General features: G+C 33.6%; 1 protein-coding gene across 1 annotated transcript; it reads right to left on the bottom strand.

The window, feature by feature from the left end:
• Positions 1-23,378, bottom strand: LOC116143337. Its single transcript, XM_031428789.1, has 6 exons — positions 23,185-23,378; positions 4,016-4,094; positions 3,079-3,234; positions 1,855-1,950; positions 1,238-1,358; positions 1-353 (listed from the first exon to the last, which is right to left on the bottom strand). Exons 1-6 carry the CDS (start codon positions 23,376-23,378, stop codon positions 181-183), a joined length of 819 nt encoding a protein of 272 aa, XP_031284649.1. The 3' UTR covers positions 1-180.
• Positions 23,379-25,241: the final 1,863 nt, after the last annotated feature.

The following is a 25,241-nucleotide window of genomic DNA, read 5'->3' on the forward strand; positions in this document are numbered from 1 at the left end:
TTGAACGAAAAAATATTTTTTTCTCATCTTTTTGATCAATTATGACAAAGGTATAAATATTTCTGATCAATGTTGTTCAGAGTAGCTTTATACATTTTGAATATAAAGAAGATTCAGAAACTATAAACATGTACAAACAAATCAGCAGTGAAGCATTTGGGAGAGGAAATGGATATAACATCACAAATCCTGCGTGCCCGAGAGACAAAACCAGAGTAGAAGCCTCCGAGGCCGGTCTAGAAACCTGGCTTGCCATGCAGGCTCGTCGTTTTCAAAGACAAAACCACTTTTCGTGTATAATTTCTTAGCCGGTTCATTGTTCACAGCAACATGGACATACAGATCAGTTATGCCTGCAAATAAATCAGCAAAGTCAACCTAAATTTCACATAAATATGCTTCAGGTCGTGCAGCACTGTAGATAATATTACGTACCAATGTCAAAATTTGAAGGCTCAAACTAGAAGAGTGAATGAAACATATAGTTACGAACAAATTATGCTTGGCCTGAACTTGAACAGTAACAATTTACAAGGGAATGAGATAGCTGATAACATCTTTCAAGCCACCCCACATAGAGTGTTGTGTTATTGGTTAACATCTCTGTAAAAAGTTTCTAGCAAATCATAAAATGAAAACTTGTGCAATAACATAAAGATAATATGAAAAAAGAGGAAAAACCTTTTAGAAGAAAATTAAGCACGTCATTTTCTTTAATCACAAAAATTAACCCTCTGGTATAAGTTTGTTATAAAATCTTAAAAGGTTTGAGAGCTCCACAAGACAATTGACAGAACTCCATATCAACAAGTATAAAATTTTCGATGCTCAACCATATCCACATATTCGTTGTCAAAACAACATGAAACCGGTCGAAATTAAGTCTATAGCCAAAATTTCTTTTTTACACTATAAAAGAATAAAGACCAAAATAATCAAAAGCCTGAAGATCTTTTACACATAGCAAACTAGAGATGTGATTAATGAATGAATATATAAAAATGCTTGTCTACTCTCTCTCTCTCTCTTTCTCTTTTTGGTTTTCAGGAGGGGGGAGCAAGTTCTTTATCTAAGGAAAGGGGGGAAGGGTTCCTTTGTTGTAGTTTGATTGCATTTAATTTTTCAATGTTCACACACAACTCAACAATTTGATAACTAAATTACATATGTAGCAAAAAAAACAGGGTATATTAATCAGACAATATAAAAGATAAATAGTTGAGTGTTGAGTTGTTACCCCATTCCCGAGCCACTATCTTTGACTTTGCAATAAGTTCATAACCTAAACCATTTCTTTGAAGTTCCTTAGCTACACATACATTGCTCAGGTATGCTCTTGCAAAATCAGCTCCAATCCCCTATTAAAGGTTGCTCATTTTGGTTATTAGGGGAAATAATAAATATAACCCATTCAAGATTTCATAAAAGTAAAAATTCAGCATATGTTTGTATGTTTATGCATACAGATGCATATAAACATGTAGAGATACAACAATGCACGAATTACTTTGTGGACTAAAAAATTAAAATTAAAAAAAAAAAAAAAAATTCTCTGTAAATAAATATGAAAAAGGGCAGGCGAGCTAGAAAAACCCATAATCCTACACAATCATCTGAACTCAATTAAAAACTTTGAACAATTTTATAGCCAATATGGGTTTATGCAAAAAATGGTGTGAATAAAGATTTTATACAACTACAATCTTACATATGGAAAAGGAAATGGTGAAAATAAAGAACAAAGATGTCATTTAAAATCAACCATACCATATACAATATATTACACTTAATCCTATGAATATAAATAAGCACATGTGACATCTAAAAAAATAAAACTGACATCTTACAAATTACCTCAGGTTTCTTTCCTGTAATTTCATCAGGAAGTCTAAGACACTGATTAAGATCAAGGGTCCCAACTACTACTCGATCTTCTCCATCATCACTAAACTGTAAAAAAATAAGAAAAACTAAATATGACTGAGTGCAATGACAGAGTAACAGTACTGAATTTGGTTTATTTATATATTATATACACTAAGAAACATCCTCAAATTCTATGGTGACTGAGAGAGCTGGAACAGAAATAGAGGAAAAGCCCACTTTTAGCATTATTGACAGCAAATACATGTTTATACAAAACTAATAAAATTAAACTAATTTATAATTATAAACATAGCGTGCCATGTATTATGCCTTTTTAGAGGGTGCCTTATGAACAATGTACTAATTTGGCTCTTCTTGATTGTCCGGGATGATGTGCAAAGCTAAACAAATTTTCCAGATGCATATTTTAAAGCTTATGACAGCAAGGATGACAGTCAGAGCCTAGCTTCACATTATTCTTCCATAATTAGAACATAAGTAGATATAAGAATGGTACTGATTAACAAAATCAGACAAAGGAAGCAATAAAGTGAGTACTTTATTTATGTCAAAAACCATAAACAGCACATATGAGACAGACCATTTACTACAACATGATATGGGAAACTAACCACAAATAAAACAACAAAAGCATCAGGATCAAAGTTGTGCCTAATTTCCATAAAGATATTACACTAATATCATAAAAATTGACAATCTAGATAGGTGCAATTTGGGTTCTAAGATTTGCATATATACCTACCAGACCACTCTCGTCAGTGGGCCCACCACAAGACCAAGGAAAAGCTTAAACATACATGATAGTTGTACATAAAGGTAGAACCTACATTCTTAAAAAATAAAAAATAAAACACATATATTTTACCAATCATGTTCATCAACTGTATTCAACAAAACCTATTTCATGGTATACAAGAAATTATAATTTTCCTTTATATTCTCTTTATTCTACTCATGGAACTTTGTCAAATATCAAAAAAAACACGAGTTATACAAAAATCCAACGGAATCCAAATATTGATGGAATATAAACAGAAAATAACACTTCGATCATAAGTCTCAAATTTTCTCCATAATATAACAATTGACACCCAAATCTAAAATTTGCTTCCATGCTCTTTAATATGACAATGGGAAATTAAAAGCCAATATATCTTGTTTTGGACAAAGAAAGAATGAAAGCAAACAAACCTTACATGCAGCACATAAATCTTCTGAGACGCTTGACAGCTGTGACAAAGGAAGAGTAGCATTTATGCAGGAAACTCTTGTAAACCCTGTCCTCTTCCCTGCAACCCGTTCCTTTAATGCTTCAAACTCACGCTCGGCCAAGCATCTTTTATGATCCTAATAGAACTTGACAAACCCAAAATTCCATCAATATCATATTTATAGAATCAGAATCAGATGCTTGATTTAATTTCATTTGCGATAACAAACGCATTATGCAGTTGTATACTCAGAATCTGGCCAAGCCAGACCAGAACCTGGTACAGTATGAGTGACTAATAATAGAAATTCCATATGTCCCACATCACCGTTTATTTTGTTATCAGTCCAACATTCCATATGTCAACTTTAGTTTTATACATTATCAATCTCAAATTCAATTTACCAACAGCACAATGTTTTAGCTCTTCATTTCATGTATTTGAATGGTTAAGATTACATTTAAATTATGTGATTTCCAAGATGAATCAATAGTAGAAATTACATTGAATCTCAATCACCAACAGTTTTTTGATCCAATGGTTAAAAATAATGTTTCATAATTTGAGTTAAAAAAAGTGGTGCCCTTAAATTTCGGGATTTTGGTTGACCTTTTATTCATGCGCAGTTTAGTTAAACTTATTTTATCATCCCTTCGGAAAATCCGAACTTTCTTACCATTTTCTCGGCAAACAAACAACAATCCACATTTATTTAAAAAAAAAAAAAAAAAAAAAAAAACCAACAACAACAAAAACTCACTTATTGTTTATAGTTCCGCCACTAACTTCATTTTTGTTGACTTTTTAAGGAACAGCAGTTGAGTTAACTTTTTTTTTTTTTTTCTCTTTTAATTTCTCAACAAGCAAACAGAAACATAAAATTAACAAAAAAAAAAAAATCAAATTCAACGACTGACTTGGACGCCAAAAGTGTTAGGCACAAATTCATAAAAGCAGCGGACACGCTCTGTGCGCCGCCGGGTCTCGACCAGTAGGCTGCAGCAAAGGAGCTGGTAATTGCTGCGGAACAGCTGACTCTACTTAAGCGGCGCCACGCCCCCTCACGTGTGCACGTTCCGCCACTGACCTGCCGCTCTCTGCCAATTTGATGTCCTATCATTCTTCGATGACAACTTTCATCCCAGCAAAAAATTTAAATGGCTTCATCAACTCGTTCTCTAACTTCAACTTCCACCGCACTCACTCTCCTGGCGGTAAAAACAATAGGAAAAGAGAACGAAGTGCAACAAAGGTTTAAAAGGAAAATATATCAGGAAAAAAAAAAATTAACCCGCTCGGGTAATCCCGGTCAATAATCTAGGTAAAATGAATAACTGTAACTCGGTTCGGGCCGGGCCGAAATGCACATAAGTATTCATTGATATTTCGTACTAGGAGATAAATAGTTGCGCTAAGATTTTAAGGAATTTACATATCATTTATTTATTTATAACATAGATAATCAAAATATTTCCTTTTTATGCTAATTGTAACTAAAATCTTTGTATTTACTTATTTAAAGAGAATCTTGGTCTGATCATAATAATTTACGTACAATACTAGACAACTTTGATTAGTAACAATCGCTCAGAAAGTCTTCTGTGAATCCAAATTTAATCGATGTTAAAAAAAATACTTTTGTGCATCATATGTTGTAGTACAATCAGAATATCCATTGAAGAGCTAGTCTAGTGCCAGTAGCTATAGTAATTCTAGTTAGTCAACTACAAAAGCGTATATCTAAGTTGTTGTAATTAAAAAACTCGTAGTTGAATTTTGGGTTGGGTGATAAGAGCACCGCACGTCGTGTGGTGTCCAATGCGCCTCCAACGGCCCTTGAAAATCTGAAAAACCGAATGTCATTCGCATTCTATAGTACTAGTAACCGCATCAAGTCTCTAAGGTAAATAGCCTCGATCAAACAATATACCACATCAATACGAGTGAAACATATTTCATTTATAATTGATTGTGTATATTGTAATAGGATACATAGTGATATGAACAATCGCCAATCATAGATTGTCACATCAGCATGCGTGACACACTCGCCCCATGATTAGCTAGTTCTGCATACTAGATTTCCTCTTTTAATATAATATTGTTTAAGATATAAAAATTTCGATAAAGGTTTATTCATAACCTTTACCAGACAACTCTCAGCTTTTGATAATTTTGAATTTAGAAAAATTCATCAAGAATTGAAAGTTGCCACTAAGGGTTATGATAGAAATGTTTTAAGGAAAGTAAGCGCGTTTGTTTCCCTATTTTCCCCTATCATATTCTAATCATTTCCAACATACACATGTGTTTTCCTATTCTAAAAATACTATTATATTTTATTCAATTATTTTTAAACCCTTTAAGTTTGTTAATTTAACTAAACACCAAAAAAAAGTTTAGAAATTAATCAAAACACTCTCACCACCCACATTTTCCCGATTTTGGCCACCACCATCGGAAGTTGTCCAGAATCTAGTATAGTGGCGCACTACTGGTTGGATCTAGCCGGTAGTGCGCCAATATAGCCTATTTCGACCAGATCCACCGTAGATTTAACTAGAAAAGGCAATATCTACAGCCAAAAATCTAGCCGTTGACGACTAAATCTTTGGCTATCGTTGACCATCAACGACAGTCATATGTTTGGCCGTCATTGACCATCAAACGCAGCCAGAACATGACCAGATCTAGCCATAGATCTAGCCTTTTTCGACCAGATCCACGGTGGATCTGGCTAGAAAATGTCATCTCGACGCACAACCACGATCGGCTAAATTCAACCAATCATGTGTCGATACGATGATTCCAGCAACCCTCTGGCAATGGTAGCCGATTGCTAGTATTTAATAGATGGATGGGGATAATTTTATAATTTTCAATATTCTTATTACTGTTTAGTAAATTAACAAACCTAAAAATTTTTTTATTAATTTTTAAATCCTACTCATATTACCATTCAACTCTTACTTTTTTCAAAAATATTATCCAAAATATAAAAAACAAAAATAAGTTTTGTCACTCAAATTTTCGTAATTATGCTACTTATATTATCAGTTTTTTCATTATCAACGTTTGGACAAATCAATTATAACCTCAACTTCAATGCATGGTAGATTAAGCATGCTAGCTACATATAGTAGCCGAACGATACCATTACATCTGTGTGATATTGAAGTTGAAGTTATCAATATTACGTTAAATGAGACTTTTAAAGCATTGGAGTTAACTGTAATGCAATTTGCTCTGGGATCAGAAGAAGGTATGGACACAGAAACAAATAAAAATAAAGAAAACCATAGCGGCAATTGTCTCATTGACTGGCTAATTAATTATATCTTCAAAGTGCCAATAACAAGCCCGATAGTTGCCAATCTATTGTAATTCTAATTTAATTATTGAGATAATTTCCTGCTTTGATATTCAACTTTTTGAATCTTACCAGCTTTTAGGGTTCATTAATAAGAAGAAAAAGTTACCTGTAGTAGGAACTGAAACAAGTATAAAACTGAAAAGGGTCATGGTTTTTTGTCCATTGCAATAACTTTCATTTTTGGTCGGCCATATAGCTCTTTTTGATTACATGAAAACATTAGCAAAAGCCAAGCCAAAATTACGTAATCATAATTCGTATAAATATTAAACATTACAGTCGATTAATTAAGAAAAACAAAAAACTAACAGTAAGCCTGCACATAACAACATTGAACGTACATAAGAAAAGATAGTTCTCATTGCAGCAACGTTTCGAGCAGTACAATAGACATAAAGAAACAATACAAAATACAGGGAAAAATACACATATTTTGCACTGATATATACACAAAGCTCAGGAGGAATAGAAGAAATGCAGAACATGGGAGGGTCGGTGAAGTTGAAAGTAAAAATAAAAATTAGAGAGATAAAAGAGGAAGAAAACACAGAAAAGTGGGTGAGATTGGCAAGGTTGGCGAAGAAATAGGACGGGGTAGAGGGCGGCCATGAAGGCGATGCAAAACCGAAAAAGCCTTGCAAGGTCAAGAAAAGAAAGGAAAAAGGAAAACAAAAATTAAAAAAAAAAAATTATAAAGAAGCTCAGTTGGGATAGCACCATAAAAATCAAACCCTAGAAGCATGGTCCATGAATCTCCATTTGTCATCATCATCAAAGAACTCCGTTGCTAGAAATGGCAAGAAAGCTTGAAGACAAAGCTGAAACCAGAGAGAGAGAGAGACAGAAAAGTGAAATGTTGAAGACATTGTGTTGTGTTTTGTGAGAGTTGAGCTGAGTGGTGAAGTGATATAAATAGGCCAAAAAGGCCAAAGGGTTTATTGAAATTGAATTGAGATCGAAATTCAAAGTTTAATTAATCAGAAAAGAAGTAAATGAGAAACCAGAGAGAGCTGACATTCCAAAAGTATGTAAAGAGAGAAACTGTGTCTTTCATTCAACAAGTAAACGGGGAGTGAAACGAGAGAAAGTACAAGAATAGCAGGAGGAGTGAAAGTAAAATTCAATTTGACGTAACAATTAATTAAAGACAATTTGTTTTTTTTTTTCAGACTCTCTCTCTCTCTTTCTCTTTTGTTGCACATGATCTTTTACCCTCTGAATTACGTAAATTTGGAAGAATAAGAAGAAGTTTATTGGGACCCGGAAGAAAGACGATAGAGTGAATAGTAGTGTAGCAATCGATATTAAAATTGAATTCAATTCAATAAATGTATAAAGAAAAACGGTGACATACTGCCTTTTTCTCTCAGTTTCCACTCTTGTAAAAGTAAAACCCTTTGTTGAGCTCTTGGGGCTGTCCAAGTTGCTCTCTTAGTTTGATAGGGTCTTTTTTCTCCCAGTTGTTTCTTAGATTCTTTCTTTTATAAAATTTCCAGTTTTATCACCAAAAAAAAAAAGGTAAGCCTTCTTTGACTATTTTCAATTTTGTCTTTTACATGTAATTTTCATATTTTCCCTCACGGCTATAAAATTTTTGCAATGGAATTTAAGGATTATACTATAGTTTTGAAGTTGCGTAATGATAAATCTAAATTGATCAACTTTGATAACTATAGGGAGATAATTACATTGTCATTTTGTGGTGTAAACTGTAAACTCCTTCCAATTTTGAGAAATTAACATTAACATCCCAAATAAATGTTATAGCAGTTAAATGTAAAAATGTTTCATATTCAATAGTGTTGGTCAAACAATTCACTAGTTTCATATTCAAGAATTATAACAGCAGCAAAATAGTCAATTGTTTAAATTTTTAATTGTTTGTCCAAAACTGTCAACCATTTAACCATAAAAGATAATAGATTATTAAAAATATTACATTTAACTAACAGAGATATCTTTTATAGGTGATTGTGTTAGTGTCTTGCATCGGCCTGGAGAAAGTTTGTGTTTAGTGTCTCGAATCGACGGGGAGAAAGTTTGTGTGCAGAAACTTCGAGATGATATTGTAATATATAAACCCTAACTGTACATGTAGTGACCGCAAATTTTTTATTTTATTTTTTATTTTTTTTGGGAATCGGGTGTTCGGACCACAATCTAATGATGATAGAGTATTGCAATTCAGAACTGTTATATTTATAAAATTTGTATCAAAGGCTAAGCTATTCACAATCTAGGCCTTCGTATGGAAAAGGTAACTTATTTTGATAAGAAAGTTTAGATAGAAGACAACGTTACATAATCAAGTGGTATTGATTAATGGTTTATTGGTTCCTATTAATGTTAAAATATAAAATAAAATCTCAATCAATTTAATTTTAATATATAAAAGTCTATAAAATTAATGGTAATGACTGTTTGAGAAACAATTTCGTAACGGGTATTAGGTTATATAGTAATGGGTATTAAGTTATACGATAATACTACACTCACAAATTTTTTTTAATATCTTTGTCTCACAAATATAATATATCAGTTCGTAATTGATTAGTTCGCAATAAGTCTTGTTTGATCAAATGAGAATTGACCCATTGTAAACTGTCATATTAATATCTATGAGAGAAAATTATGAAAAATATTTATCAATTTATCTTTATTCTTCAATTATTTTCGTAATTAATTAATTTGATTGGTTCAAACTGTAGGCCATGATTTTTCAACAATGCATGTATGTATGATAGTTATCGATTTATTTATGTGTTTACGTGTTATGTTTAATGAAGTCTTTAAAAAAGCTGGTGAATTGACTGAGAGCTCATAAACCCAGAAGGCCTGCATGAAAATGGCCTGTATTGTGTGCTTAATTTCTTCCCAAACACCATTAGAATTAGACTACGAATGACTTGTGAGCACACAATCCCCAATGATTCATAGATCCACTGTCAAACAAGATCTTTTGATGCCTTTTCTCATCACACAAAATGCACAAATTAATTAATTAATAATAATAATAATAATCTCCAATTCTCCATAACCAAAGATTTTATCAAGCTAGAGCTAGGGTTCGGGTTAGGGTTTCTTTCTGTCTGAAAAGAAAGAAGATGGAAAGGAAAAGAGAGAGCGCAATTATTTATTTCAACAGATTCCATTGAAGAAAGAGCCATAAGCTTAACAGTCACGTCGAGATCAATCCATTTCAAGGTCCAGAAGTTAGAGAGAGTTATTACGGAGTGTTAACAGCGGAAATTCCTAAACTTTTAAGTACTCTCTTTCCATTATAAATACATAACTTATAAAATTGTAAAATTAATTTTTCAGAAATAGTGGGTGCACTGGAAAATAGCTAACATCTCACAAGGTGGTTCATAAAAACCATTTTATCTTGGGATCATAATGTTTTATGACCATGCGAGTAACATGTAAAAATGTAACGGACTTACATGTTAAATTTCTTTTGGTTCATTGTGACCCGTTTTTCTATTGATTTAAAATTAAATATTTTTAAGAAAATTATTTAATAATAAATACAATTATAAATAAGAATAGAATTACAAAAACTCTATTAAGAATTGACATATGCGTCTTATTAAAAATAAAATATCTCATATATTATATATAAATATAACGAGTGAGAACCAATTCAAAGTGACGAGAGAATGTAAAAACATAAGATATTTGATGTAACGGTTGTTAAACACCATGGATAGTATCTTAAAAACTGGGATTGTTTACGCTCTAGGTCAGTGGCGGACCCAGGATTTTTGCCTAGGGGGGGCCCCATCGCTCCACCACTGTTTGCCAATCAGCTAGTGAAAACATAAGAAAATAACATCCAATTCATAAGGAAACACAAGAAATTTTCTACGTGGAAAAACTTCTTCAATGTGAAGAGATAAAAAAAACCACGGGAATCTAACGATTCATTTAAATCCAATAAAATCAAAAGAGTTTACAACAACCACAAATCCACCAAAAATATTCTACACAAATTTAGAGCTCAATTACAACTATAACAAAAGTAAAATATACAAAGGTTTACAAAAAGATGGATTACAATCACTCCAAATCCAGATCCAGACGTTAACATTCTAACTCAATCGTCTAGATTAAAGATCCACACATCCTCTGCGTATTGACCTAAAAATCAAGTTAGAATGGTATACTTAAAGAACATCCCAATTAAAGGTTGAGCTTCTTTTACTTGGTGTTGTTGTCGCTGCTGTGGGGCTTCTTCTTCTAATGGGGTTTGATTAACCTCAATATCAGTAGAGTCTCCATCAACATTTTTTGCTGGACTTTTCTTCAGTCTCTTGAAATAATTTGATATCATAATCTTATTTGTTAATGCTTTTGATTCCAAATCCGATAAACATATAATGAGTTAGTACCAAAATGGGATCCAAAAAATAAGAGTCAAAGAGATTCCTATAAAAAAAATAATAATAAATAATTAATTTAGTAACTTAATTAACTTTCTTTTGAATAAGATACATGAACAAACCATGATATATTTAAATACATGATACACGATACATAAGACATATTTTAATTTAACACACCATACATGATACATTTAAATATTTAATTGCATCTAATGAGAGATGGAGGCCATTCGTTTTTATAGATTAGGCGCCCATAATTTGTGAGGTTTAAAAAGGAAGTTTCAAAATAAATTCAAAATTTAAAAGAGCAACGTCTGGCCACTAAGGCAAACCAAAGGGTAAATCATGTCTTCACAAAGACAAGAACTGAACAACTTGTTACAAACCAGCCAAGTATCTTGGCACAAAAGCAAGTCAAGGGTAAACAAATTCATAATCAAAAGGATATGTGTCAGTGTTTCTTTTAGAAATCAGGAGACTAATACTTAATTACACCACAAAGTTTTCACAAATTTCTGTAATTTTTGGTGACACTTGAAAATTCCAAATATTGCTTCCTTTGTTCTCCCATATTTTCTAGCCAACCAGTCAGATCTTACTTTTTCGACGATAAATAGTCCCTTTGCTATCTTAAGCAATGAATCAAACAAATGTTTATAAATTGACCAAGCATCCTCCAAAAAGGGAAAAGTGTACAATTCTTGATTATGCAACAAGCAGATTTTTCAATAACCAATCCAATTGTATGCAACTAATTTCCTACTACAAGACTTCAAAAATCCAAATATTGCCACCATGTAGCCCCATCATTCTCTTAAGCAAAGACTGAAATAATTGGTTAAAAACCAACCAGGCATCCTTGCCGCACTGGTAAACCAAGGGTAAATAAACTAGTAAAGTCAAAGGACAAATATTTATTATAAAAAAGCAAGTTTTCTGAAAACAGAAAAAAACTATATTCAACAACCAATTTCTACATGACTTCAAAAATCCAGGCAGCCACAATCAGTGACGGATAGGGGTGGACCTTTCTCCACATTTTATAGCTTAAAGTACCCAAAATTTTAACATCAATCTTATTTAAACTTAAAATTTCAATATTTTAGTAGACTAACCTTCAAGACATGAGTGAGAGAAGTTGAGAGGGAGATTTTTTTAATTTCTGTTGCAGGTTGAACCCAACCGTCACATGTAGTCTGTAGAGCTTTTACAATTACAGTAAAAGAGAGAATAGGAATTGGGGAAGAAAAAGTGGAATACGCAAAAAACAAAGCCTCACTTTTATATTTTTTTAACTTTTACTTGTTCTTAACATTTTAAAAAAACTTTACACATTTTTTTTAAAAGTTGAGGGCAGGCCTGGGCCTACCCTCAAAGGGCCTGGGTCCCCCCTGCTCTAGGTACTAGGTTGAACGTGGTTAAGAACTAATATTGTTTCTACTTTATTAATTATGTACCAAGAGAATTGTTTCTGCTCTATCAATTATGTATCAGATTTACGGTGTTGTGTACTATTATATATCGTGTTCATAAAACTATAATGAATTTCTCTTATCTATAGATATAGACGAGTTATATCGAACCACGTAATATCATGTTTTTTTATGTAATGTAATTTTATTCTTGTGTTATTAATCTCGAATGTATGTTTTTTAGTGCGTGATCTCCTAACAATTTATACGTTATTAATCAAAGTCATGAAATTATATCAAACATATATAATTTCATAAAATTTTAAAACCAAAACTGAAAAATTATCTAAAAAAATGCTAAAGTTAGTGAAAAAACATATATAAAGTGAAGGGATATTATCAATTAGGGTACAGAGTTTTTTATACTTTCACATTGAAGGAATAATTACATTTAGTCAGAGTTAGATTTAACTTTATATAAGAATAAAAAGAGTGTCCGATGGTAATGCATTATTGTCATTATTAATGGGATCTCTGTAAGAGTTAGATTTTTGAGATGTTTAGAAATAAAACTAGGTCTTTTAAATAACATACCAAAATTTGCAGACGCATCTTAATCTCATCAAAGATTTCACTGGTAGTTTTCATAGAATTTCAATTATTATATCTTCGGACAAATCTTCCATGCTTGTCGTCATTGTCTACTCTTAAGGTTCAAATTCAAATAAATCCTTTCGTGATCTAACAATCACAAAATTTCAGTTTTCTAGTAATTTGAAGATCAATTTATGTTTCATGTAAATGGAACAATTATAGACCAATACTGAGAAAGAAAGAAATAGGGCTCTGTTTGGTTCACTTTTTTGCAGTTTTTAGAAAAGTTTTTTTTAAAAAGTTGAATTGGGCGGGTATTACGATGTAGGATTTGAAAATTAAAAAAATACCCCCTATGTTTGTTTATTTACTAAACACCCCTATAATAAAACTTTGAAAGTTAACAAAAACAACCCCAACCCACCCATTGAATAATCACAACCGGCCACCACTGCCAGAGGGTGGCCGGAGTCGTCGTATCGGCGCATGAACGGCTGGGTCTTACCGATCGTGCGCCGATATGGCCTTTGCTGGCCAGATCTGGCCGTATTTGCTCGTCAACGACGGCCAAAGATACGGCTGTCGTTGACGTCTGGTTACGGCCAAAGATCTGGCCTTTTCTGGCCAGATCCACCATGGATCTGGCGGGAAAAGGCTAGATCGGCGCACTACCGACCAGATTTAGCCTGTAGGGCACCATTATATCAGATTCCGGCCAACTTCCAGCAGTGGTGGCCGGAATCTGGTATAATGTGGGTTTAAGGGTGTTTTTGCAATTTCGAAAAAAAAATATTTAGGGGTATTTAATTAAATTAACAAATTTAGGGGATTTAAAAAAAGTTGAATAATATTGGATAATATTGTGAGTTTTTGGGCATTTTACTGTTTAACTTTTTTGGGAATACTAATAATAGTATTCCCAAAAACCAACCAAACGAAGCCTAGAAGTTTCATACCTTGTCTAACTTGTGATTCAATTCTTACAATTGCAATAGCATTAGTGATAAAAGCTTAAAAATACATATTTTGTTAGTGATTCCATTGGATTATTTGTGAAAAAATGTATTTAAATTGCAAAATTTGAGTTAATTATTTCATAAATACTTTTCATGGGATCACGGGTGTAGTTTGAGTATTTTCAGATTATAAATAATATTTGAATGAAGAAGAATGATGTCGATAGAAATTGTGATAAGTAGAAATGAACGGTACAAGAATCGGAATTGAAATGAAGAAGTTATGATGCGTTGAAGATGAGACTTAAAACCTGGAAATTTTTTAAGATGAGCATGCTTCGATGTTTTGATCATAACTTAAGCTGTAGAAATCAGAATTTGATGATTCTTTTGGCGTTGGAAAGCTTATCCAGATAGCTACAAAGTTTGTGTTGATAAATTTTCCAAATTCTGAATATTTAAGACTTGTGGGACAAAAAGAACGGTCGCTATATGTCGCCGCAGCAATGGATTGCGGACTTATTTGGGTTATTGTATATTCCTAGTCCGAATCTGAATGGTTTAAGACATTTAATTCTTTCCTAATTAATCTCCAAACCCTAGCACTATAAATAAGGGTCTTTATTTAGTTTTTAAGAGATTAGAGAAGGAGAGGGAGCAGCTACTATTTCGGAGATAAGAATTCTTGCAATTTTCGTTCACCAATTAGAGAAGTTTTCTATTTCTTTCTTAAACTCATGTTATTGAATACAATGGTTGTTTTAGTATTACAATTATGAACAAAATTTCTTTTATAGGGCTAAAGATGTAGCCCAATGTAACGCCCACACAGAGGTATGTAATTTAATATATGTTTTTATAGCCCTTAGTTGATTTTTGTTAAAGTTATTTTAGGAGAATATGAAGAAAATTCCTTAAACTTTCATTAAGGATAAAATGGTCTTTTCACTCAAAATTAGTTGAAATTGTGGGGAGTGAAAATAGATAGAATTTCATGGAGAATGCAATAAAAATGAGGGCATTATAGTAATTGACTAAGGGACAAAGATGGAATTTCCAAGAAAGTGTAAGGGCGAAATGGGGAAGTATGTTTATAAAACAAGATAGTACGGGATTGAAACCCTTATTTCTCTCCTTCCACCGCCACTCTCCTTCTCCATTTTCTCTCAAATTTTCACTCAATTTTCCAAGGATTTTGAGGGCTTTTGAGTGGAATTTAATAAGGTTTTGATCCCAGGCAACAAGAGGTAAGAATTCTTGCTTTATATATATGATTTATTTGTGTAGAAGTTGAATTCTTATTAAGTTTATGCTTAGGGGTAAGAGAAGGTTTGAATCAAACAAGAGTAGAGAGCTTTAGTGGAGACTATTCAAGTATAAAGTAAGTAAATTCCACTCAAACTCCAACTCAAGTTAAGGTTTAAGAGCTCAAGTGAGTAGAGATTTTTTTAAGCATGTATATGTTATGATTGTTGAGAAATTGAGATGAGATTGATGATTATTTGTGCTTGTTGTTGGATATATTTTAGTATGAGAAGTGTTTTTGATTGTATGATTATGGATTGAAATTCGGTTGGAATTGGAAGAATTTTGGGAGTGTTTTGCCGTTTAGGGATTATGAGGATACATGGGAGTTTTGCTCTCGTTTTGGATGGTTTAAGAAACAAATAGAATTATAATTAAAGTAAAGTTTGTATATACACATTTATTATTTGATAAAATGCCTAAGAGAAGCATGAGTATGAGTAGAAACCTTAATTTTATGCAACATGGCATATTTGCATTTCATGAGTGCATTTAAGTAAGAATTCTAAGCATTAGCCATCCATATGCATATATTTGTATATATGTAGTACTTAAGAAAGAATAAAGAATTTTAAGAATAAAACACTTTAAGAATAAAGAAAAATAAAGAATAAGCACTAAAGAATTAAAGAAAGAAAAGAATAGGTTGTGCGATAGGGAACCGTGAGTGCTGAGAAAAAATTCTCACATACACGCCACCTTAATTGAGTGGCATAAGAAGAAGAAGAATTGTATGACCCGTAAGAGTATATGTGGATGAGGGTTGTACCAAGAAGAATTCTTACATGCACGCCACCTTAATTGAGTGGCCTAAGAAGAAATAAAGAATTTGTACGGTCCGCAAGAGTGCATGTAGATGAGGGTTGTACTCACTCACACGGCCAATGTTCCAAATCCATGCATCAACCGAGTCCGATCGGCAAAGAATAAGAATAAGAAAAGAAAGAATAAGAAAGAACAAGAATAAGAAAGAATGAGAAAGCTTGAACAAGCAAAGAAAAGAGAAGTTTGAGCAAGCAAGATAAGAAAGAAAAGAAAAGAAATAGAAAGAAGAAAGAAAATGCATTTTTTATCCATTATTGCATATGCATTTCATTCATGCACATTACCATGAATTCCATCATGGTTAGAAAGAATAGAAAGAAAGAACAAATAGAAGGAAAGAACAGCGAGAATTAGGAAGAAAGAAAGAACAGTAAGAATTAGAAACGGAGAAAGAAAAGAGAAAGAACTAAGAATGAAAGAAAGAAGAAGAGAATTAAGTAAGGAAAGAACCAAAGAAGGAGAGGAGTTAAGGGATTTACTTACTGAGCATTTTTATGCTCACCCCGTTGTTTTTCCATGTTTTTGCAGGAAATAGGTGAGCAGCGGTCGAAAGGGAGTCGTCAAGCGGAGAGGATAGGCATTATTGTCCACCGTTACTAAGTGTTTGTACTTGTTATTTTAGTATATGTAAAGAATTATATTTTATAAGTAAAGAAAAAAATTGGGCCCAACTATTTTTTATATGCTAAGTATGTACGTTTTTATTGTATATATTTTAAAGTATACTAGTAGAAAGAAGTCATTACACCCAATTTATGAATATGTGTTGATTTTATTGTTGTTAATTTTAGTTGAGCATTAATTCTAAGTTTTATTATTATCTGTAATGCTTTCAATTCTTATAAATCCGAGAGTTAAATGATGTCATGGGTTGGGTTGAGATCGAAGATGAAACCTGATTAATCTAAGGTAATAAAACCATAGATTGAGCGAACGCTAGAGATAGATTACCGCGATCTGTGAGGCTCTGGTAAATTTAATGGCACTTAATTATCTCTTAGCTTTTAAATCTACTTTAGAGATATTTTGGATTGTTACTTAAGGGTTAATTTGCTAATTGTTCGAGAGAAAGTTAGTGAAATATTAGGGAGTTTGGCCTTTAGAATAAGCTCAATTAGGTTAACAATAATTGTCAATGCATATGATTAAATTGATGTGAAATTTGTACCCTAAGTTTAGTCATATTGATCTTTTTACCAAAGTATTAATAAAATTCTGCTTTTGTTTAGTTTTTAGTTTGTTTTATTTTTCATTAAATCATTCTTAAAATTTTGTTTATCAAGTAGTAATAAAATATATTAGTTTGGTACTTGGTAAGTAGTTCTCTTGGGATTCGACACTCGTTTACTTGAGCTTTACTACTTATGAGATTTCGTACACTTGCAAATAACCTGTCAACCCTTAACCAACATCTTCCTAGTCCTTAGCAATTATGTGTGTGTGTGTGAGAGAGAGAGAGAGAGAGAGAGAGAGAGACAGAGCCAAAGTGATATGAACATCAATGATCAAACCTAACTAACATCAAATTAACTAATTCAAATTATACAGTTGGCAATGAAGATTTTATGGTCTTAAAAGTTGATAAAATGCCAAAGAAGAAACTACAACAATGAAAGAGAAATGATATGAACTACCTCTAGGTAGCTTGCTGATTCACTTGAGACTCTTGGGTGTATTACTCAAGAGATCCTAAGTTCGAATCTCCATAACTACTAATAAGGGGTAGCCATTAGAGGATTCCCTGGCCATCAACTTCAGGGCCCCGGGGGAATAGTCTAGGTGTGTGTAAGCTGGCTCAGAAACCCTGAGATATTGAGAGAGAGAGAGAGAGAGAGAGAGAGAGAGAAATGATATGTGGAAGGGCAATAATTTCGGGCAAACCAAGTTGACCATAAGAAACTACGCCACTCTTTCTTTTTTTCTTTCTATACAAAGCTTGAGAGGGATAGAAGAAATGCAATTCCACTGACCAGCCAATCCTAGAATGATCACATTAAGACCTAGATTTTTTCTTTTTTTTAAGCTAACGAGCTTAAACTCGACTAATCCTCAGAGTGAGCTATCCCATAGCAAGCCACCGTCATGACCCCCCAAGTAAACTATGGGCAATTGTACTACATTTGCACCCAACAGAGAGTCGAACCTAGAATTGTGGGTTCTACTCATTTACAGCCTCCTTGGTTCGCCCTTACCGCTGAGCTACCCATGGGTGGGTATTAAGACGCAGTTTTATTGAAGCAAAATATAATTAATGTTAGCCTTCTTTGATTTCGTTCCCCCCGTAAGATCAATATCACAACTAATGAGGTCTGCAAGTTTCACAACTAAGTAATACCAGATCCGATAGTTTACGATATAGATAGATAGATATTTAACAACAACATTCTAAAAAAAGATATTAATAGATATCGGTAGTTGTCCGGTCATACCCAAACAATAATATTCCAGAGGGAAATGTACCTAAGATCAAATATGTCGAGCCGGCTTCCGTGGAAAATGGAATTTTTTTCTAATTTTCCAATCCCGAACAAGTGCAAAATGCAAGAGATAAACTTGTTCTTGCGATATACTTGATTAGTTTTGTCCACGGGAGCATCTCAAATGAAACTATGCCATGCCAGCAAAGAGGACAATAAGAAAAAAAAATGCATCTGTAAGTAAACACCCAATATATGCCATGGAATGTCAAAATTCTCAAGCAAGCTATCTTCTTGCTTGATTTCAATAAGACTTTACGTGAAACCAAAAATATGAAAAAAAAAAAAAATTACTTTTGAGTCCTAAATTTCTTATTTCTTCGTTTCCAAGGTCATATAAGAGTAGTCTTAGATTATTAGAATGCATAAAAAAATACACCTTTCCTCCAGAATCCAAGTGGCGTATGGACTCTTATGATTGGTCCAACTCTTAATATCTTGGTCCAACATCTCTTTTTCCTCACCCATATGTCAAAACAATCATCCATCCCATCTAAAAGTAGTAGAGAGAGAGTTGTTATCATATAACCCAATAGTCACACTATATTCAGGAATAGTGCACGGTTCCCGAATTTCTTCCCATGTCAAATGAAAGAATGAATCTTTGAGAAAATTTGATATTCAGATAATAACCAGTAAAAGATTCCGTCCAATATGTATTATCATCCATTTCATCACGACACATATAGTAGTGATTTGACATGAATAATCTACAATCTTCCCAAGAATTGTTACGGAGGTGGTATAAAACAGCTAGTGAGAATTCATTTAATAACCTTAGGTCCGTTTGGGAGTTTCATGATAGCGGTTATGAGAGTGAACTACCGTAGCAGTTTTAAGGGTAAATCATTAAGAAGTTTTTAGTAGCGATTTTTAAAACACCCAACCTGTGCTTCGGAGTTTATTTTCCAGTGGTTCTAACAGTTTTTAAAATGATAAATTTACATATATGCTCATAAAAATACCTCAACTCTAACCAGTATTTGGGAGTTTTTTTTTTTCAATTATAAGGTAAAAGTTCTTTATTTGTTTTCTACTTATTAGTATTTTATAACTTCAAATGTGATAAAGTCTTTTTATCCTTCTTTGTCATTCTTTGTAGTATCTGGAATGATTGAAAAATTGTAACTCAACTTCTCCAAGAAAGCATCTAGATATGAGATTTTAATCATTTTTCTTTTTATGATTATTTAAAATTATTTTATATTTAATATGATTGAAGACGTCATAATATGGTTATTCCAGATTTGAACTACTTTGTGAAAAGCTCAATGTTAAACCACCTCTTGCTGTGCATAGAACTTATGGCTCAGTGACTTCTACGTCTGGTGCTTAGTTGAATTATCCAATTATCTTGAGCAGTTTGTGAAGTGCAGCAGTGCAGATGTGCAGTTTTTTTTTATGTTCAGTTTCCAAGCACCATGAGCACTTTTTTTGAGCACTTCGAGACTTCGAGCACTGATCTGGGAAATGCAGAATGCAGCAATGAAATGCAGCAAGTTTTCATGTGTTCGTGAAGTGTAGCAAGTTTTCGTGTGTTCGTGGAATGCAGCGAGCATCAAGTATCCAGTCTTCGTGTGTTCGTAGCAAGCAGCGAGTTTTCGTGTGTTCATGAAATGGAGCGAGTTTTCATGTGTTCGTGACGTGCAGCGAGTTTTTCGTGTGTTCGTGACGTGCAGCGAACAACGAGCAATAAGTGTTTATGTGTTATGTTACTTGTTAATTAGTTGAGAAAGTTTTGTTAAAGAAGGAATGTTAGAATGTAATGAAAGAACATAATGAAGAAGTAAAGAAGTGTGAGGTAAAGAAGTGTGGATGTTTTGTTGAAGAAGGGATGTTAGGAAGTAATGAAATCTGACCGTTGATTGTAGATGACGTGTCAGGGAGTTAGTTTTATTTCTGTTACAGTGCACATGCAAAATACATGCAGTGCGCATGTATATATAAAACACTTTATGCATGTATCATTGTAAAATCATCATCAACAATACAGATCTGAATTTTCTCTCTCTTTTGCTCTGTTTTTCCTGACTTAGAACACTAACAAAAAATGCAAGAAAAACAGAGCAAAAGAGAGAGAAAATTCAGATCTGTATTATTGATGATGATTTTTCAATGATACATGCATAAAGTGTTTTATATATACATGCGCACTGCATGTATTTTGCATGTGTACTGTGACAGAAATAAAACTAACTCCCTGACACGTCATCTATAATCAACGCTCAGATTTCATTACTTCCTAACATCCCTTCTTCAACAAAACGTCCACACTTCTTTACCTCACACTTCTTTACTTCTTCATTATGTTCTTTCATTACATTCTAACATCCCTTCTTCAACAAAACCTTCTCAACTAATTAACAAGTAACAGAACACACGAACACTTATTGCTCGTTGTTCGCTGCACGTCACGAACACACAAAAAACTCGCTGCACTTCACGAACACATGAAAACTCGCTCCATTTCACGAACACACGAAAACTCCCTGCTCGCTACGAACACACGAAAACTAGATACTCGATGCTCGCTGCCTTCCACGAACACACGAAAACTTGCTACACTTCAAGAACACATGAAAACTTGCTGCATTTCATTGCTGCATTCTACATTTCCCAGATCAGTGCTCGAAGTGCTCGAAAAAGGTGCTCGCGGTGCTCGGAAACTGAACATAAAAGAAAACTGCACATTTGCACTGCTGCACTTCACGAACTGCTCAAGATAATTGGATAATTCAACTAAGCACCAGACGTAGAAGTCACTAAGCCATAAGTTCCATGCACAGCAAGAGGTGATTTAACATTGAGCTTTTCACGAAGTAGTTCAAATTTGGAAGCTGATAGGGCTTTAGTAAATATATCGGCAGTTTGATGTTCAATAGGAACAAACTGCACTTTGAGCTTGCTAGAGGTAACCTCCTCCCGGACATAATGAGCATCTACCTCAATATGTTTTGTTCTATGGTGAAAGACATGGTTTGAAGCCAACGATCCGACACTTTGATTATCACACCAGATGATAGGAACCTCTGGTAGTGGCAGCCCAATTTCAGAAAACAGAATACAAAACTATGCTAACTCAATGGAACCTTGAGCTAAGGCTCTATATTCTGCTTCAGTAGAGGATAATGCTACTGACATGCTATTCGCAAATGTACGAAATCACGCAAATAATAAAGCTCGAGTAAACGAGTGTCGAATCCCAAGAGAACTACCTACCAAGTACCAAACTGGTCTATTTTATTGCTATTTGATGAAACAGAATTTTAAGAATGAATTTAATGAAAAAGATAACAAATTAAAAATTAAACAAAGGCATAATTTTATTAATACTATGGTAAACAAATCAATATGACTAAACCTAGGGCATAGATTTCACACCAATTTAATCCTATGCATTGACAATTATTGCTAACCTAATTAAGCTTATTCTAAAGGCCAAATTCCCTTATATTCCACTAACTTTCTCTCGAGCAATTAGCGAATTAACCCTTAAGCAACAACCCAAAATATCTCTAAGTTGGATTTAAGAGTTAAGAGATCATTAAGTTCTATATAATTTATCAAAGCCTCACAGATCACAGTAACCTAACTCTAGCGTTCGCTCAATCTATGGTTTTATTGCCTTAAACAAATCAAGTTTTATCTCTCGATCTCAACCCAACCCATGATATCATTCAACTCTCGGATCCTTAAGAATTGAAAGCATTATGCACAATAATAAAACTTAGAATTAAATGCTCAATAAGAATTAACAACAAATTAAATCAACACATATTCATAAATTGGGCTACATCTTTAGCCATAGAAAAAAGATTTAGTTCATAATTAAAGTAATAAAAACAACCATTGTATTTAATAACATGAGTTCAAGAAAGAAAAATAGAAAAACTTCTCTAATTTGTGAACGAGAATCGCAAGAATTCTAATCTCTAAAGTAGTAGCCGTCATTTCTCCTCCTTCAAAAATCTCTTTCAAAACTTCTTAAAGACCCTTATTTATATCCTAGGGTTTTGATCTTACTTAGGAAAAGAATTAAAATCCTTAACCCACTCAAATTTGGATTAGGAGAATGCAATAATCCAAACAGGCCCGTGACCCATTGCTGCGACGATGAGAAATGGTCGCTGCGGTGATCGTTCTTTCCATCCCCAGAGTCTGTGAACTTCAGAATTTGGTGAATTAATCAATATAAACTTTGTAGCTATTTGAATAAGCTTTCCAACACCACCAGAATCGTCAAATTCTGATTACTACAGCTCAAGTTATGATCAACACATCAAAGCATGCTCATCTTGAAGGATTTCCAGATTTTACGTTGTATTTTCGACGCGTCACAACTTTCTCGTTTCAACTCCGATTCTTGCACCATTTGCTCCTACTCGTCACGAATTCCATTGACATCATTCTTTTTCCTTCAAATATCGGTTTGAACCTAAAAATACTCAAAATACACCCGTGATCCCGTAAAAGGTATTTATGAAATAATTAATTCAAATTCCACAAATTAAACACATTTTTCCACAAATAATCCAATTACATCACTAACAAAATATATACTTTCAAGCTTTTATCAGCTACCACCTTTTGCTTCCTGGAATTCCATTGAATCAGATTAGATCCAAGATACACACAACACCCACTGGTAGAACGTTTGTTTGAAAGATTGCAAGCCCAGTCAGCATCTGTATAGCAGATTCGATTAAATCTATTATTAGGACTGTATAATACTCCATAGTTTAAGGTTCCTTTGATATACCGAAGAAGCCTTTTATAGGCTTGCCAGTGCAACTGTGTTGGAGCCTTAAAAAACTGACTCAATTGGTTGACTGAGAAGGAGACATCAGGCCTAGACAACGTGAGATACTGAAGTGCACCAACGGTACTCCGATACAAAGTTGGATTCTCAAATGGTTCACTGTATTCAAGAGCTAATTTAGTGCCAACAGCCATGGGAGTAGTGCAGGGATTACAATCCAACATTTTGGTTTTAACCAGTAAGTCTTTTGCGTACTTTGCCTGGTCTATGTGCAGATGAGACTTATCTCTTGTAATTTCAAACCCAAGAAAGTAGTGCAGTGAACCTAGAGTTTTTAGAGCAAACTGAGTGTTGAGGTTAGCAACAATCTTATGAACCAGACTTGAATCATTGCCAGTGAGGAGAATATCATCGACATAAACCAGAATATAGACTTACACTTCTTGGTGTCGATAGATAAAGAGGCTGGGATCAGCTAAAGAATGTGAGAAACCCCATGATAGAAAGGCCTTCTTAAGCTTATAAAACCAGGCCCTTGGTGCCTGCTTGAGACCATAAAGTGCTTTGATTAATTTGCAAACATGATAAGGATATTGTGAACTGACAAAACCTTCCGGTTGCACCATGTGAATTGTCTCAGTGAGCTCCCCATTCAAAAATGCATTATTAATATCCACTTGTTGGATGTCCCACCCGTAGCTAACTGCAAGGCTCAAGATAACTCTAATTGTTGGAGATTTTGCCACATGACAAAAGTCTCTAGATAATCAATCCCAGGAGTCTGCTGAAATCCTTTCACTAGTAACCTTGCTTTAAGCTATTGAATGGAACCATCAGGATTGGTTTTAACTTTGAACACCCACTTACAACCCACTTGATGCATATCAGAAGTAACGGGAACTAACTCCCAAGTGTGATTAGACTGCAGTGCATCAAATTCAGCCTGCATGGTTGCCTTTCGTGAAGGATGAGAGAGAGCCTCGGATACAGTAACTAGTTCTGTAACTTTAGCAACTGGTTCTGTAACATTACAAGATGAGGTGGACACAAGAGCAGTTTGGAGAAATTTTGTCTTGGATCTGGTTTGCACGGGATGAGTGTTTAAGGGCTTATCTTGTGCATGATGAGTTGTAGGAGCAGGTATAGGTAAGCTGACTTCCAAAGGAAAGGTATCATATGACTGATAAGAGCTTGAAAGTATACATTTTATTAGTGATTTAATTGGATTATTTGTGGAAAAAGGTGTTTAATTGTTGGAATTAGAATTTATTATTTCATAAATACCTTTTACGGGATCACGGGTGTATTTTGAGTATTTTCAGGTTCAAACCGATATTTGAAGGAAAAAGAATGATTTTGATGGAATTTGTGATGAGTAGGAACAAACGGTGCAAGAATCGGAGTTGAAACGAGAAAGTTGTGACATGTTAAAACTACAACGTAAAATCTAGAAATCCTTCAAGATGAGCATGCTTCAATGTTTTGATCATAACTTGAGCTGTGGTAATCAGAATTCAACGATTCTAGTGGCGTTGGAAAGCTTATTCAAAGAAATAAAATGTTTGTGTTGATGAATTTACCAAATTCTGAAGTTCATGGACTTTGGGGATAGAAAGAACGATCATCGCAGCGATAGTTTCTCATCGCCGCAGCGATGGGTCTCGGGCTTGTTTGGGTTATTACATTCTCCTAATCCGAATTTGAGTGGGTTAAGGATTTTAATTATTTTCCTAAGTAACCTCTAAACCTTAGCACTATAAATAAGGATTTTTAATTAGTTTTAAGATTTGATTTGATTTGAAGGAGGAGAAATGACGGCTACTACTTTGGAGATCAGAATTTTTGTGATTCTCGTTCACAAATTAGAGAAGTGTTTCTATTTTTCTTTCTTGAACTCATGTTATTCAATATAATGGTTGTTTTCATTACTGTATTTATGAACTAAATCTATTTCTAGGGCTAAGATGTAGCCCAATTTATGAATATGTGTTGACTTAAATTGTTGTTAATTCTTATTGAGATTTTAATTCTAAGTTTTATTGTTGTGCATAATGCTT

The sequence above is a fragment of the Pistacia vera genome, unplaced genomic scaffold, assembly GCF_008641045.1.
Source record: "Pistacia vera cultivar Batoury unplaced genomic scaffold, PisVer_v2 Contig43, whole genome shotgun sequence".
In the NCBI taxonomy this organism is placed as follows: Eukaryota; Viridiplantae; Streptophyta; class Magnoliopsida; order Sapindales; family Anacardiaceae; genus Pistacia; species Pistacia vera.